At 37.7% G+C, this 17,072-nt stretch overlaps 1 protein-coding gene across 3 annotated transcripts in view; it reads left to right on the forward strand.

The window, feature by feature from the left end:
• wdhd1 (WD repeat and HMG-box DNA binding protein 1) overlaps nucleotides 1-17,072 on the forward strand; it is an 83,481-nt gene that overhangs the window by 37,083 nt on the left and 29,326 nt on the right. For all 3 annotated transcript variants that reach the window (XM_061887076.1, XM_061887075.1, XM_061887073.1), the window contains 10 exons: nucleotides 1,931-2,103; nucleotides 2,205-2,389; nucleotides 4,969-5,210; nucleotides 6,221-6,358; nucleotides 7,442-7,598; nucleotides 7,709-7,823; nucleotides 9,134-9,265; nucleotides 9,347-9,561; nucleotides 13,103-13,227; nucleotides 13,318-13,374. In XM_061887076.1, coding sequence (XP_061743060.1) covers nucleotides 1,931-2,103; nucleotides 2,205-2,389; nucleotides 4,969-5,210; nucleotides 6,221-6,358; nucleotides 7,442-7,598; nucleotides 7,709-7,823; nucleotides 9,134-9,265; nucleotides 9,347-9,561; nucleotides 13,103-13,227; nucleotides 13,318-13,374 — 1,539 coding nt within the window. The remainder of the gene's footprint in view (nucleotides 1-1,930; nucleotides 2,104-2,204; nucleotides 2,390-4,968; nucleotides 5,211-6,220; nucleotides 6,359-7,441; nucleotides 7,599-7,708; nucleotides 7,824-9,133; nucleotides 9,266-9,346; nucleotides 9,562-13,102; nucleotides 13,228-13,317; nucleotides 13,375-17,072) is intronic.

Consider the following 17,072-nt stretch of genomic DNA (forward strand, 5'->3'; position numbering starts at 1 on the left):
GATATTTTGGCTGTTGGCCACCCACCAAGAAAATTGCGCTCATATTAGCACCCATTTTTAAAAGTACTAAGGAATAATATAAATAAAAAATGGGAGGCGTCGTTCCTTTGCCGCATCCGCACCAAGATTATGGAACTCACTTTCACCTGTGTTGCGAACCATCACGGCGCTAGAAGCTTTTATATCTCAACTAAAACATATTTGTTTAAACAATTGCCATAAGTGTTTTTAGATATGAATGTTTTTTAACTTTTTTAGTATGCGTGGTTTTACTTGCTTTTAGCTTATTTGTCCTGTGCACCATTGTGATGTTGTAAATTGCTATACAAATAAACCTTGATTGATGGATTCTACACTACACACCGTAGGAGGATATGCTAACAGTAAGATAGAGCTCTTGAATGAAAACAAAAGTGGACAGATCGATACAAATATCAACAGTAACAGTACCAAGTATAGTATCAGTACATGGTCGATTAAACAAAAGTTAGAGCGATATTTTTTAATATCCTAAAAATATTTTGTTGTTTTTTTGTTATTTGTTACAAATTCTAACTCCACGGACACAGGAGGGCTTTCAGGGCAAAAACCAAATGATTAAAGTTAAAACCAATAGTTGGAAATTATTTTAATATTTAATTGATATTGTTGCACCACCATCCTGTCTTTCTGTTTGATTATAATTGTGATTGAAAAAAAAAAAAGATCATTCAAGGATTTTGACAATTTTGAAGTATCAGCATTGGTATGACCAATATTGCCAGTGTAATTACCTGGTATTGGATCAGTCCCCAAATTTGTAGTATCAACCAAAACTAATGTAAAGTATGAAAACAACAGATGAATAATTGCTTATTACTTTTGAACATAATTGTATATAGAACCTTGTTACGACAAAAGATAACCAGATTTTAACAGTAAACTAACAAGTAGAGTAAGAATAGATTTGATAAAATAATACAAAATTAATTGATTTGTTACCGCATACATCAGCAGCTAAATTAGGAGCCTTTGTTACTTGTTTTGAAATAATTATATTACATTTGCATACCAAGTATTTTTGTGCGTGTGCGTGCGCGTGCGTGCGCGTGCGTGCGTGTGAATATATATATATATATATCACATATGTGTATGTGTGAATATACATACATACATATATATATATATATATACATACATACGTATATATACACACACATACAGTTGATAGATATATATATATATGTGTGTGCATGTATATATATCAACTGTATCTATATATGTGTGTGTATATATAGATATGTACATTTTAATTTACCTGAAGGAATCAATAAAGTACTATCCATCTATACACACATATATGTGTGTGTATATATATATGTGCAGACATATGTGTATATATATGTGTGTGTGTGTATTTATATATATATATATACATATAAATATATATATATATCAACTGTATGTGTCTGTATATATGTATTAATGTATATGTATTTGTGTATATATATATATATATATATATATATATATATATATATATATATATATATATATTAATTTTGTATTTATGTATATACACATACATATACATATATAATAATGTGTGTGTGTGTGTGTGTGTGTATATATATATATATATATATATATATATATATATATATTTATATATATATATTAATGTATCACAGGATATAGCTTTTAGGCCGTATAGCCAATCTCTAATACCCACCCAGAATTATGCCAGAATTTTCTTGATAGCGACTAAAAATGTGTGTTCACGGTAAAACTTCCTCACGGAAATAATGATTGTGTATAATTTTCACCCTGTGTTCAAACTTGGGCACTCAATTTTTTAAAAATAATTGCACCCTACAAAAGATTGGTTCAAATAAATCAGGAACTGCCCAAAAGCGTATGTAAACCCCTGACTGGATCTGTGAATTAACAGATACCGGCTCGCTGAAGCTGGGTCAAGATGAATATGGATTCGACGGTGGAGCTGACCGTGCCGTGATGCCTTCAGCTGCAATGCGGCCTGTCTATGATGGGCCCCAACCGACGCTCCCCCAGAAGGCCTTTCAAGCAGGATCCACTCCAGTGCATCTTACTCACCGCTTCATGGTACTCAACACAAACCAGTCATCTCACCGTCCACATGAATGATGATGGTTAGTTAATAATAAACCAAGACCAATATACATTTACTCTTTACTGTCCTTCAGATGTGGAACTCCGTAGGAATAGTGCGAGGTTACAACGACGAACAGGACAATGCCATCGACGTGGAGTTTCATGACACAGCCGTACACCATGCCATGCACCTCACCAACACGTTGGGACACACCATGGCGGATATTTCCCAAGAAGCCGTGCTACTGGCCTGCCCCAGCACGAATGAGCTTGCAAGGTATGTCCACTGATGCCTGGAGTCAGATAAAGTTGATAGGAAAAGCCTCACTTTTTTTTCTTCAGCATTTGTCTTTCTGCCAAGTTGTTGTACCTGTTAAAAACATCCAAGTGGACAACAGAGGTTGTGGGATTTCTCAAACCGGGGTCTGCGAGTCATAGGTCAGGGGTTTGCAACATTCTGTTAAAAAGGCCATAACTATGAATAGGAATCACTATAAATTAAAACATTTTGGCTAATCTTACCTTAGGGTTAGTGAATTCAAATGACTGCCACACATGGTAAATTCGCTCTGGCATACATGAAGTATGCCATGCCTGCTGCTTATCTGCTGATCAAATGTGCATCCGAAGGGATGCAAAGACCAAACCGACTCAGCTTATTAAATATGACAACAGATACAGTGATACCTCAACTTACGAGCACTTTCTACGACTGAGCTTGAAACTCAAAACACTCATCTTAAAGCCGTGCCGAAAATTGAAATTAATTGAAATCAATTTAATCCGCCCTCCCAAAACAACCCACAATTGTAATATGTCTAAAAGTGGAAAAACTAACTTTTTGACAATAAATCCACAATTACAATTGCATGTGCTACAAATAACTACAGTAGTTTTATAAAATAATGTTAGAATATTGTTCAGCATAGGCTCCACAGCACCCCCCGCAACCCCGAAAGGGACAAGTGGTAGTAAATGGATGGATGGATTTACCTTGGCAAAAGCGTTGTCTTGTTCAAGCTGCTTCTCAACCGTTCAGTCTATTGACTCAGGATTAGTCGGAACAAAGTAAAATGTATTAAACACTGCATCTGCTGTTTCGCATATTTTTTTTAGTTAAATATCTGCCCTTTGGTTGCAGCTTGTGTGATACGGAGTAGGCAACTAACAAGTAGCAGATATTTTAAATGTTTTTTTCCATGGTTGGAGGGCAGGAATGTGTCAATCTGAGCGGCGCTTAAACACTGTCAACTGTCTCATCAAAACTGTAGTTTTTTTCTATGTATAAACATATTAGCCACAACAATGTGCAACAATATATTAACTCTTTATTGCCAGAATGTAGGGCTGGGCGATATATCTATATATGCGATATATCACGGGTTTGTCTCTGTGCGACATAGAAAATGACTATATCGGGATATTTGAGTATACGTTCTCACGCAGTTGCTTTTAGCTGCTGGCATTACACTACAGACTCTTCCCACTCCTTCTTGTGTCCCCTTCTCACGGACAGCAAGCGCACCTTCTTACATACGTCACATACTATCACGTCATACGTCACTTACGTATACGCCTTCCTGGAGCAGAGAGGTAGCAGACTGGGTAACGTTAGCTGTAATGCTAGCGAAGCCGTGCGAGTGGTAATACGAGAGAAAGAAGGTGCAAACCTGGTGACAAAACAGCAGAGAGTCCATCGTCTAGTGGTGGTTTGGCTTCAAGCGGGAATATGTCAGATAGACAACTTTAATTTGTCAAGTGTGGGGCACAAGTGTTGCTATAAAAAGTAGCATTACTGCTAATATGTATCATCATTTGAAAAGTCACATGCTAGAGAATGAAGAGTGCATACTCCGCATGTCAACATCTCCATTCGGTGCCACACGCCCACACCATCAAAATGCCGAGGCAAACATTTCCAAATCAACACCGTATGAAAAAAACTGTCAACAGCTAACCGAGATTAATGTCCGCAGTAAACTACCACATTGCGAAGGACGAACACTATTTGATTTCCTGTTATGCAGCACATTTTTATTTGACAGTTAATGAAATGTCTTGTTTGACATCACCAAAGTGCACTTTATTTGTTTTAAACTATTGTAGTGGCATTCTGTACAAAAAGTTCACTTTAGTTTAATGTTTTGATTTATCATCTTTGTGACATCATGCACAAAAGTGCACTAATAGCTTGTTTTAAAAATGTCTCAGACAATCTTGTACTTTCAGTTTTGGAAATGACATGAATGTTGTTTAATAAATACAGTTTTGGTCGATTGACTTAGTTGTGATTTCCTTCTCTGCATGAAAGTTTAAAATGAGCATATATTAATGCAGTATGAAGAAGAATGTTTTAATGTAGACACATCATCATACTGCTGTGATTATATGCATCAAGTGTTCATTCAAGGCTCAGGCAAAATATCGAGATATATATCGTGTGTCGCGATATGGCCTAAAAATATTGACATATTTAAAAAAGGCCATATCGCCCAGCCCTACCTGAATGTTTTGTTTCTTGTGTAAATGAAGCATGAACAGCAACGAGTAAGACTACATCAACGCTTTATTGTTTAAAGGGCAGAAGCCTGTTACAAATATTACTTCAACTGACGGGGAAAATGCTCGTAACTCAAGGTATGCTCCAAACTTGAAGCATAACAAGGAGCTGAGAGACAGCTCATATTTCAAATTACTTGTAAATTCATGGCATTTGCATTAATTCAAAACAATAATGGAAGGACAAAATGTGTCATGTGTCTTCAGGTGCTTGCAAATAAATCCATTAAGCCAAGGCCTAATTAAAATTGTTACCGTGTTGACTTGTCTGTCAACATCATCTCTTTGCCTTCGCAGTAAATTGCAGTGCCTTCACTTCTCATCATGGGACACCAACAAGGAGTGGATGGTTGACCTACCCGAGGGTGAGGACGCAAAGGCGCTTTGTCTGGGTCAAGGCTGGGCGGCGGTGGCCACCAGCGCACTCATGGTCAGATTCTTTTCCATCGGTGGAATTCAGAGGGAAATCTTCAGCCTGTCGGGGCCTGTTGTCTGTATGACGGGACATGGAGAGCAGTTACTCATTGTCTACCACAGAGGTACTGTACAAATGCACATAAATAATTTCATACATAGCTGGATTTTAATTTTAAAGTAGAACAAGTGTTCCTGTGGGGATATGTCCAAGCTAAAAACATGAATATGTTTGTTTTGAACATTTACAACATATAAAAGCAATAAATGAACCAGACTGGTATATGGATCATTCCACCAAATCATCCATCCATCCATTTCTACCGCTTGTCCCCTACGGCAGTGGTTCTCAACCTTTTTTTAGTGATGTACCCCCTGTGAACATTGTTTTGATTCAAATACCCCCTAATCAGAGCAAAGCATTTTTGGTTGAAAAAAAGAGATAAAGAAGTAAAATACAGCACTATGTCATCAGTTTCTGATTTATTAAATTGTATAACTGTGCAAAATATTGCTCATTTGTAGTGGTCTTTCTTGAACTATTTGGGAAAAAAAAGATATGAAAATAACTAAAAACTTGTTGAAAGATAAACAAGTGATTCAATTATAAATAAAGATACAAATCCTCATTTTTATCCTGGCTTTGTCATGAATAGGTTCAGAATCGTAACGACGCCATTTTTATTTACTTAGGTCTGAAATGTTTAGTAACTTTACCAGTGGCAGGAGTCAGACAAAGGTGGCAGTGCGTAATTGGCAACCTGGATGTGACACATGCAGACTTTTTAATTGGTCAAACGGTGGAGGGCAGGGCATCGAAATGAAAACTAACAATATTTCAGAGCTGTAAATCAAATTTTTAAATGAGCATATAACAGCGCAACTACTGTTACCAGTTATAGAGTTATTTAAAAAGAACATGATTTATTCATGCCTTTTGACATATCGAGGCCATTTAATGATGACTTGACATGAAATTATTACATGTGGCACCTTGAATAAAAATAAAGGTCTTGTGTATTTATATCATTTTTTTCTCAGGATGTAACTGCCCTCGCAGACACTATCACATTGCACAGGCTAGTGAAGTATTGGTGTGAAATGTTTTTTTCTGTATCCTGTTTCACCTGAACAGGTACAGGTTTTGATGGAAAGCAGCTGCTTGGCGTGCAGTTGCTTCAGTTTGGTCAAAAGCGGAGGCACATTATCAACGGCGAACCTCTCCCACTCTCCCTAAAATCTTTCCTTTGCTGGCTCGGATTTACTGCCGAAGGTACACACTCGTCTTCATGTTGCTGCATGCCAATGTCTCAACCTTCTGTATTATTAACAAAATTTAATATTCAGCCACTTTGAGGACTATATATGTTATAAAATAATTTACACAATATTTCAGCCAGCCAGAACAATACGCCAGGCCTCCCATAGTCCTCAACTGATGTACTTGAATTTTCTTTTTTAAGTGCAAATATCACAGAATAACATTACAAAACCCAAACCTAATGTGAGACATTTTTATTTTATCAATGTGGTTAAACCGGATGTATAGCATAGCGCTTTTATTTTGAAGCTGGAAAAGTGGGGGAATGGTTTCAGAAAGCATCTTGACATGCTTTGATGTAGGATCGACTGTTTGCAATAAAAAAGTCTCCTTTCGACTTTCTGCCTACCGTTTTTCACTTATGTTGAGCTTTTATGTCATTTTACTTACTAAACCAGTCACAGTAACAAGCTACATTTTATGTTATCTGTGCACCTTAACTACAATCTAAAAATGGAGGTGAAGCACCACCCGCCTCTGAACGACGTGCGCAGCAGGCATTTGCTGCAGTGATGTCGCCTCGTCTCTCGCCAAAAAACTGGTCCTTTCTTGTCCGGAAAACAACTTCCCATGGCTTTGGACCTGATATTTCCCTAACGTGACCTTTTTTTTTTTTTTTTTTGCCATTTCTGCTCATTATTTTATTGCTTGTGGGCAATCACTAACTAATGAATTGCTGCCAAGTTTCCCCTGCTATGGCACGGCCCAAGGTTCAAAAAGGTGCATGTGCCTTAAACGCCAGTTAGAAAAATAAGGCTCTCAAGGGGAAACTAGTTTTACAGTTGAACATATTTTAAACTACTATTAGTGATATGTGTAAGGCATCATTTTATTATTGAAAACGCTTAATTGAGGTTGCCAGAACACCTAAAAGAATAGAAAATACCAGTTTATTAGTCTCACTCTATTTGGAGAAAATAATCCAGATTGACATTTAAACTAAAAATGGTAAGAAAATTCAATCATGGTTGTGGACAAAGGTCATCTTAAACTTCATGACTTGATTGTTTTGTCATCCGGGTTGTGTTTTTTCAGGTACCCCATGTTATGTGGATTCAGAGGGGGTGGTACGAATGCTGAATCGCTCCCTGGGCCACACATGGACGCCCGTTTGCAACACCAGAGAGACATGCAAAAGCAAATCAGACAGCTATTGGGTTGTTGGGGTACACGAGAACCCTCAGCAACTCAGGTAAATCCTTTGTGTGGCATGCACATCTGCATGGCACATGATAGATAAGATATTCCTCTCAAGTGGAGTACGAATCAATATTTATGTGTAAAATATGTTTGTTTATCAAGATGCATACCATGTAAAGGCTCCAGGTATCCACCCACCCTGCCCAGACCTGCAGTGGCCATCCTGCCTTTCAAGTTGCCTTTGTGTCAGACAACTACTGAGAAAGGACAGATGGAGGTAAACTTAGCAAATAGGTGTTCAAATGAACAGCCAACACATATTATGTAATAACTTTTAAAAGTGAGTACATACCTCTCAGGGGACACTGTCAGATACACTTTGGCATTGCTGTACCCTCTTTCTCAAATGGCCGAAGCAGAAAGCTGCTCTACATTGAGCCTCAGATCTGATTTAAAGGGGAACATCATCACAATTTCAAAAGGGTTAAAAACAATAAAAATCAGTTCCCAGTGGCTTGTTGTATTTTTTGAATTTTTTTCAAAATTTTACCGGTCCCGGAATATCCCTAAATAAAGCTTTAAAGTGCCTTATTTTCGCTATCTTCGAAACCACTATCCATTTTCCTGTGACGTCTTACAGTGCTGCCAATGTAAACAAACAATAGGAATACCACAGCAAGATATAGTGACTCTAGCTCGGATTCAGACTCGGATTTCAGCGACTTAAGCGATTCAACAGATTACGCATGTATTGACAACATCAACAAAACTCACCTTTGTGATTTCGATGACTTTATCATTGCAAATGCATCTGCAGGTTATCCATACATCTCTGTGCCATGTCTATCATCGCCGGTAAATAGCATGTTAGCATCGATTAGCGTAGCATGTTAGCATCGATTAGCTGGCAGTCACGCTGAAACCAAATATGTCTGATTAGCACATAAGTCAACAACAAAACTCACCTTTGTGATTTCGTTGACTTTATCGTTGCAAATGCATCTGCATCTGCATGTTATCCGTACATCGCTGTGTCATGTCTGTCATCGCCGGTCAAATGTGAAGACACTACAGCACATTCAATGGGGGTCTGGCGGCAGAAACTTTCGCATCTTCGGTGCCACTTGAATCCCTCCCTGTTAGTGTTGTTACACCCTCCGACAACACACCGACGAGGCATGATGTCTCCAAGGTTCCAAAAAATAGTCGAAAAAACGGAAAATAACAGAGCTGAGACCCATGTGTGTAATGTGTAGAAAATGAAAATGGTGGCAGTATTACCTCGGTGACGTCACGTTCTGACGTCATCGCCACCAGAGTAATAAACAGAAAGGCTTTTAATTCGCCAAAATTCACCAATTTAGAGTTTGGAAATCGGTTAAAAAACATATGGTCTTTTTTCTGCACCATCAAGGTATATATTGACGCTTGCATAAGTCTGGTGATAATGTTCCCCTTTAAGGTTCCTTCTTTGAGTGGAATTTTTACTATAATTTTTCTATAATCATGCGTGGGACTTTCTCCATTTAATAGTGTCATCAGATAACCTGAACTTGATTCCGACTCATTTAATTTGTCTTGTTACAGGAACAGTTCTGGCGCTCAGTGCTCTTCCACAACCACTATAACTTCCTGTCGTCCAGCGGTTATGAAGTGGATGACGATGGACAGAGTCAGTCGCAGAAAGAACAGCAGGAGCTGCTTATGAAGATGTTTGCGGTTAGTATAAAAGCTTTACGAATGGCTCATTTTATGCAATGGCCTTCTTTCTTACCGAGTAATTGCTTTTTGTTTCTCCAGTTGTCTTGTAAATTGGAACGAGAGTTTCGCTGCGTGGAGCTGGCGGAGCTAATGACTCAAAATGTGGTGACGCTCGCCATTCGATACGCATCTAGATCCAAACGCATGGTCCTTGCACAGCGTCTCAGTGAAATTGCACATGAGAAAGCTACTCGGATTCAGGATGAAGAACAGGAGGAGACTGAATATTGTGACATCAGGCAGACTTCATCTGGGTAATGCCAAAATATTTTCAAATAAATTCTGTCAAAGTCACGAACCTGTGCTACATTTATACAGTGGAACCTGCTTATGTTGACAACCTCATTAAATCCCAGGTCGCTGTGTTGTTCCTAATACTGATTAAAAAGCCCCTTATTTCATCGTCAACATACAAAGTCAATTGTTTTTGACGCCATAATAGAATACAGTCTTAGAATATAGTCTCACATGTTGACACGGGAGACTCAAAGGGGTTAGCACTATAAAAATGGGTCTGTTTTAGGGATGGGTGTTATGGCCTCAAATCTATAACCTGATGTACAGGGTGTCCATAAAGGCTCTTTAAAATAAAAATAAAAACATATTACAAAGGAAGTTGACAAGATTTGTTGAATAGATTTGTTGTAATATAATCAGTGGTTGTCAAAGTTGTTTTACCTCATTTAATATATCTCTGTACCGTATTTTTCGGACTCTAAGTCGCTCCGGAGTATACGTCGCAGCGGCCGAAAATGCATAATAAAGAAGGGAAAAAAACATATATACGTCGCACTTGAGTATAAGTCGCATTTTTTGGGGAAATGTATTTGATAAAACCCAAAACCAAGAATAGACATTTGAAAGGCAATTTAAAATAAATAAAGAATAGTGAACAACAGGCTGAATAAGTGTACGTTATACGACGCATAAATAACAACTGAGAAGGTGCCTGGCATGTTAACGTAACGTATTATGGTAAGATTCATTCAAATATCTATAACATATAGAACATGCTATATGTTTACCAAACAATCTGTCACTCCTAATCGCTAAATCCGATTAAATCTTCTTCCTCTGTGTCGCCTCTGGTATGCGCCCTGCTAGCGTCCTTTCTTTCTGCTGTTCGATTGCTGGTCTCTGCTGCATATTTCACTACGTCCAGCTTGTAATCTGCATTATATGATTTCCTTTTCGGTGCCAATTCAGTTTAGTCCTTCTCCGTTTTTATAAGTTACCGCCAATGTTGATGTGATCCATTTTAAAAGCTCCGGCAGTAGTGTATAGCATATAGCAGTTAGAATATCATGACCTACAATGCACTTCTGCCATGACCCGCCCCCGCCGAATTCTTATTGGTTGATGTGTATGTGTGACGATTGCTGACGTGTGTGTGTGTGTGACGATTGCGAACATTTTCTTCGTCGTTCAAGGAATGATATAAATAACATTATTTGATATTTTATGGTAATGTGTTAATAATTTCACACATTAGTTGCTCTGGAGTATACGTCGCGCCCACGGCCAAACTCAGAGGAAAAAAACGTCGACTTACAGTCCGAAAAATGCGGTATATATGGGAACCACTAGTTGCTTGCACTTTTTGCTGTAGCTTAACTTCATCAATGGTGGCAATGGAATAGAAGAGAATACCTGAAACACAACATTTCAATGCGATCAGAAATAAATAAATAAAAACACAGATTTATAGTAAATAAAGCAAATCCGGTTAAAGCATCTATCAACTGACTTTGTGATACATTTTAAAAATTGTAAAATTACTTTATGGACACCTGTGTATTGCAGCTTCCTGCAATAACAATATACTGTATATCAAAATAATTTTTTGTTGTTGAAAATGACAATAGAATAATTACAAAAATGGTTACAAAAGCTCCTCAGCTGGCTGCTGTAACATTTTGTATCTTTTCTGGTTGAATCTATCTACACTTCTGTTAAAATGTAATAAGCACTTATTCTTCAGTTGTTTTCATACTTCATATTATTTTTGAGGTATATTATAAATTTGGGGTCATAACCAATACCTAATGGTTAAAGGGGCATTATTGACCATAACAATACTTAACATTTTTAAGATCATTGAATGATTCAATTTTTGATCACAATCACCAGTATAATTAGACAAGAACAGAGGATGTCAATGTAACTATATCAAGTAAATATTAAAATTATATCCTACTATTGGCTCAAATTTAAATCCTTAGTTTTTTGCCCTTAAAGTTCCTCTGTGTCCAGGGACTTATTCCCTGACTTTGTAAAAAAAAAAAAAAAAAAAAAAATGACAAAAGCGACAAAATATTTTTTGATAATAAAAATCAATCTACCCCTTAACTATGGACCGTGTACTGATACAATACTTGGTATCATTACTGTCGATATTTACGTTGATCGGCCCATCTTCCTTTGCATTCAAGAGCTCTAGATTGTGGTTAGCGTATTAGAGCTAGTCCTCGTATTTCAGGGATGATAGTTGTAAGAAACATAGTGTATTTTCCGCCTTGAAGGGCCATTAGCTGCAAGCGAGAATGCTAAATTGCGTTGAGGTTGTGTTTGTTCGCTTTTTGCTGGAAATCTTACGGAACACAGCTAGAATACATTTTTAATGATATAACAATAGTATTAAAATCTCTATAGTTGACCAGATTTGTATATTTTTATCGTACATTGTCTATATTACATAAGCCTAGTCATTTTATGGTTTGATTGATTGATTGATTGAAACTTTTATAAGTAGATTGCACAATACAGTACACATTCCGTACAATTGACCCTCCAATGGTAACATCCGAATAAGTTTTTCAACTTGTTTAAGTTGGGCTCCACGTTAAGTGGTAAGTGTCATAGTATTGTTAAATTTGTCATTATCGTTAGGAAGCGTGAAGCAATAACAGCAACATAACTGTCTAGTTACACAGCATTAAAACATGCTTCTCAGTGACTTCCTGTTCAGTGCAATAATAGCTTTAAATAAAAAGCATGGCATCATTAACCTAGATTTTTCATTGGCAACTGACAATGCGACAGTTTCCATTTTTTTAGGTCTTTAGCCACCGGAATAAATATTTGTGCATTAAAAAAAGATTTATAGTCATTGTAGTTAGGACATACAACACCATTACCACAGAAGCTCTGTTGGATACAAGAATAGCCTTTCATGAAAGCAGAAGAGTCCATCCATCCATTTTCTACCGCTTATTCCCTTTTGGGGTCGCGGGGGGCGCTGGCGCCTATCTCAGCTACAATCGGGCGGAAGGCGGGGTACCCCCTGGACAAGTCGCCACCTCATCGCAGGGCCAACACAGATAGACAGACAACATTCACACACTAGGGACAATTTTAGTGTTGCCAATCAACCTATCCCCAGGTGCATGTCTTTGGAAGTGGGAGGAAGCCGGAGTACCCGGAGGGAACCCACGCATTCACGGGGAGAACATGCAAACTCCACACAGAAAGATCCCGAGCCTGGTTTTGAACCCAGGACTGCAGGACCTTCGTATTGTGAGGCAGACGCACTAACCCCTCTGCCACCGTGAAGCCCAGCAGAAAAGTCTAAATAGAAATATGCACAAATGGACAAAAAACATTAAAATAATCCTTTATTATCAGCCAAATGTCTCTGGACAAAGTCACAAGTAAATGTGCAGTCAATGGCTAGTTTTAGTTTCCGTTTCATTTGTGTTTACAAATGCTTATATCGGTCATCCTGTGTTGTTGACATAAACAAGTTCCACTGTGTTTATGTGGAGATGTTTTATACTTGGTTGATTTAATTGACAGGTATCACCAGCCGGAGGTCAAAGAAAAATATCACAATAGACAAGAGGAAGAACCTGACCAAGAGCCCGAGGAACAAGAGGACCAAGAGGAAATGGAATCTGAAGATGGCGCAGTAGCCCAAAAACGTCAGTTGATTCTGAGATCTATGCACACATTTATTCACAGTCGATCCTCCAACACACCGTGCTTTTTGTGACTTGTGTCTGACACTGTAGGTCTCAACCCGTTTGCCAAAGAGACAGGATCACCTTCAAAGCAAGCCACTCCACCCAGTAAGTTGGATTAAATGGAGAAATGTTATCTTCACTGATGACCCAAAAAAATTACTGTGGACAAATGTAGAGTAATTGGAATTATAAGATGGTGGTGGAAAACCCCCAATTTTGACGTTTTGTCTTTACTGTATACTTCACTGATAATCACTAACAGTGTGCGTTGGTTTTGACGTCTGCGCTCTCTGACGCACATATACTGTATACATACGTGTATGTACGCTGGGTCAGGAAAAAACACAAGAGGCTATATCATCCCTACAAGCCTGTTTCACAGGTTTTCCTTTATATACACGTATATATATTAGGGCTGGGGGATATATCCATATACTCGATATGTTACGGGTTTGTCTCTGTACGATATAGAAAATGACTATATCGTGATATTCGAGTATACGTTTTCATGCAGTTGCTTTTAGCTGCTGGCATTACACTACAGCAGGGGTCACCAACGTGGTGCCCTCGGGCACCAGGTCGCCCATAAGGACCAGATGAGTCGCCCGCTGACCTGTTCTAAAAATAGCTCAAATAGCAGCACTTACCAGTGAGCTGCCTCTATTTTTAAAATTGTATTTATTTATTAGCAAGCTGGTCTCGCTTTGCTCGACATTTTTAATTCTAAGAGAGACAAAACTCAAATAGAATTTGAAAATCCAAGAAAATATTTTAAAGTCTTGGTCTTCACTTGTTTAAAAAAAATCATTTATTTTTTTACTTTGCTTCTTATAACTTTCAGAAAGACAATTTTAGAGAAAGAATACAACCTTAAAAATGATTTTAGGATTTTTAAACACATATACCTTTATACCTTTTCAATTCCTTCCTCTTCTTTCCTGACGATTTAAATAAATGTTCAAGTATTTTTTTTTAAATGTAAAGAATAATAAAAAACATTTTGATTTAATTCTTCATTTTAGCTTCTGTTTTTTCGACGAAGAATATTTGTGAAATATTTTTTCAAACTTATTATGATTAAAATTTAAAAAAAAAAATATTCTGGCAATTCTAGAAAATCTGTAGAATCAAATTTAAATCTTAATTCAAAGTCTTTTGAATTTATTTTAAAATTTTTGTTCTAGAAAATCTAGAAACAATAATGATTTGTCTTTGTTAGAAATATAGCTTGGTCCAATTTGTTATATATTCTAACAAAATGCAGATTGGATTTCAACCTATTTAAAACATGTCATCAAAATTCTAAAATTAATCTTAATCAGGAAAAATTACTAATGATGTTCTATAAATTATTATTATTTTTTTTTTTTTCCAAAAAGATTCAAATTAGCTAGTTTTTCTCTTAATTTTTTTAGGTTGAATTTTGAATTTTAAAGAGTCGAAATTGAAGATAAACTATGTTTCACATTTTAATTTTCTTTTTTTTTCGTGTTTTCTCTTTTAAATCGTTCAATTAAGTGTTTTTTTCATCATTTATTCTCTACAAAAAACCTTCCGTAAAAGGAAAAAAAATGTACGACGGAATGACAGACAGAAATACCCATTTTTTTAATATATATATAGATTTATTTATTAAAGGTAAATTGAGCAAATTGGCTATTTATGGCAATTTATTTAAGTGTGTATCAAAATGGTAGCCCTTTGCATTAATCAGTACCCAAGAAGTAGCTCTTAGTTTCAAAAAGGTTGGTGACCCCTGCACTACAGACTCTTCCCACTCTTTCCTGTCTCTCCTCACAGACAGCAAGCGCACCTTCTCACATACGTCACATACGTATACGCCCTCGCGGAGCAGAGAGGGAGCAGCATGGGTAACATTAGCTGTGATGCTAGCGCAGCCGTGCGAGTGGTAATACGAGAGAAAGAAGGTGCGAATCTGGTAACAAATGCATATGATGCCTATCCCTTTAGCAAAGGCATATGTTTAACTGAACTGTGCTACTTTTGTTGACGAAATAAATTTCCCGCAAAAATGCGACGTATACTCTGGTGCGACATATATTTGTTTTTTTTCCTTCTTTATTATGCATTTTCGTCCGGTGCGACGTATACTTTGGAGCGAATTGTAATCCGAAAAATACGGTATTCTGATGAAAAAATAATCACTTGACAGCCCTAATGTATATACAGTGGGGCAAAAAAGTATTTAGTCAGCCACCGATTGTGCAAGTTCTCCCACTTAAAATGATGACACAGGTCTGTAATTTTCATCGTAGGTACACTTCAACTGTGAGAGACAGAATGTGAAAAAAAAATCCAGGAATTCGCATTTTAGGAATTTTAAATAATTTATTTGTAAATTATGGTGGAAAATAAGTATTTGGTCAACCATTCAAAGCTCTCACTGATGGAAGGAGGTTTTGGCTCAAAATCTCACGATACATGGCCCCATTCATTCTTTCCTTAACACGGATCAATCGTCCTGTCCCCTTAGCAGAAAAACAGCCCCAAAGCATGATGTTTCCAGCCCCATGCTTCACAGTAGGTCTGGTGATCTTGGGATGCAACTCAGTATTCTTCTTCCTCCTATTACGACGAGTTGAGTTTATACCAAAAAGTTGTATTTTGGTTTCATCTGACCACATGACATTCTCCCAATCCTCTGCTGTATCATCCATGTATCCACTTTGGTATAAATTCAACTCGTCGTGTTTGGAGGAAGAAGAATACTGAGTTGCACCCCAAGAACACCATACCTACTGTGACGCATGGGGGTGGAAACATCATGCTTTGGAGCTGTTTTTCTGCTAAGGGGACAGGACGATTAATGCGTGTTAAGGAAAGAATGAATGGGGCCATGTATCGTGAGATTTTGAGCCAAAACCTCCTTCCATCAGTGAGAGCTTTGAATGGTTGACCAAATACTTATTTTCCACCATAATTTACAAATAAATTCTTTAAAATTCCTACAATGTGAATTCCTGGATTTTTATTTCACATTCTGTCTCTCACAGTTGAAGTGTACCTATGATGAAAATTACAGACCTCTGTCATCATTTTAAGTGGGAGAACTTGCACAATCGGTGGTTGACTAAATACTTTTTTTCCCTACTGTATGTATGTGTTGACCCGGTGATAAGGTGGCGACTTGTTTAGGGTGTACCTCGCCTCCGCCCGAATGCAGCTGAGATAGGCTTCAGCACCCTTCGTGACGCAGAAAGGGACAAGTATGGTGTCACATTAGTGCCAAAAATCCAAGTGCTGAAAAACTGTTATCGCGCGCTGATTCTCCACTTCGCGGGCCCGCGCGACACCCTTTTGCGCGCGTGTTGTGCCTTAGCGCGCGCGTGCGGTGCCATTTTGCGCGCGAGATTCGCCTATATGTGTGCGCCCCGTCTTGGTCTGGCACCTCTCCTCGCGCTCTCATGTTTGTTTTGGCACTTTGAGGGCGGGAATGGTTAGACGGCCCCTTCTTTCTGATTGGCTCTGAGCGCTGTCAGTCAATGGCAACGTGGCGGCCATCTTACCTCAGGCAGCTGGCCATGCCCAGTACATAGTTTTCAAGGACCATGTACTATTTAAATAACCATAACTTGCTCAATTTTCAACTTATTTCCAAACGGTTTGATTTGTTATAAATGTCAGGTTTTTATGGGGCTATCATGGCTGAACAAGTAAGTCTTACACTATTATCTCTCAGATTTAATTTGCCTAATGTATGGAGCTAGCTTTTTTGTTGTTTTAATAAATATATATTTTTAACTCTGTCATCTGTACTGATCTGGGCTGATATCTAATTTTCC

This window comes from Nerophis ophidion, linkage group LG25 (genome assembly GCF_033978795.1).
Source record: "Nerophis ophidion isolate RoL-2023_Sa linkage group LG25, RoL_Noph_v1.0, whole genome shotgun sequence".
Lineage (NCBI taxonomy): Eukaryota > Metazoa > Chordata > Actinopteri > Syngnathiformes > Syngnathidae > Nerophis > Nerophis ophidion.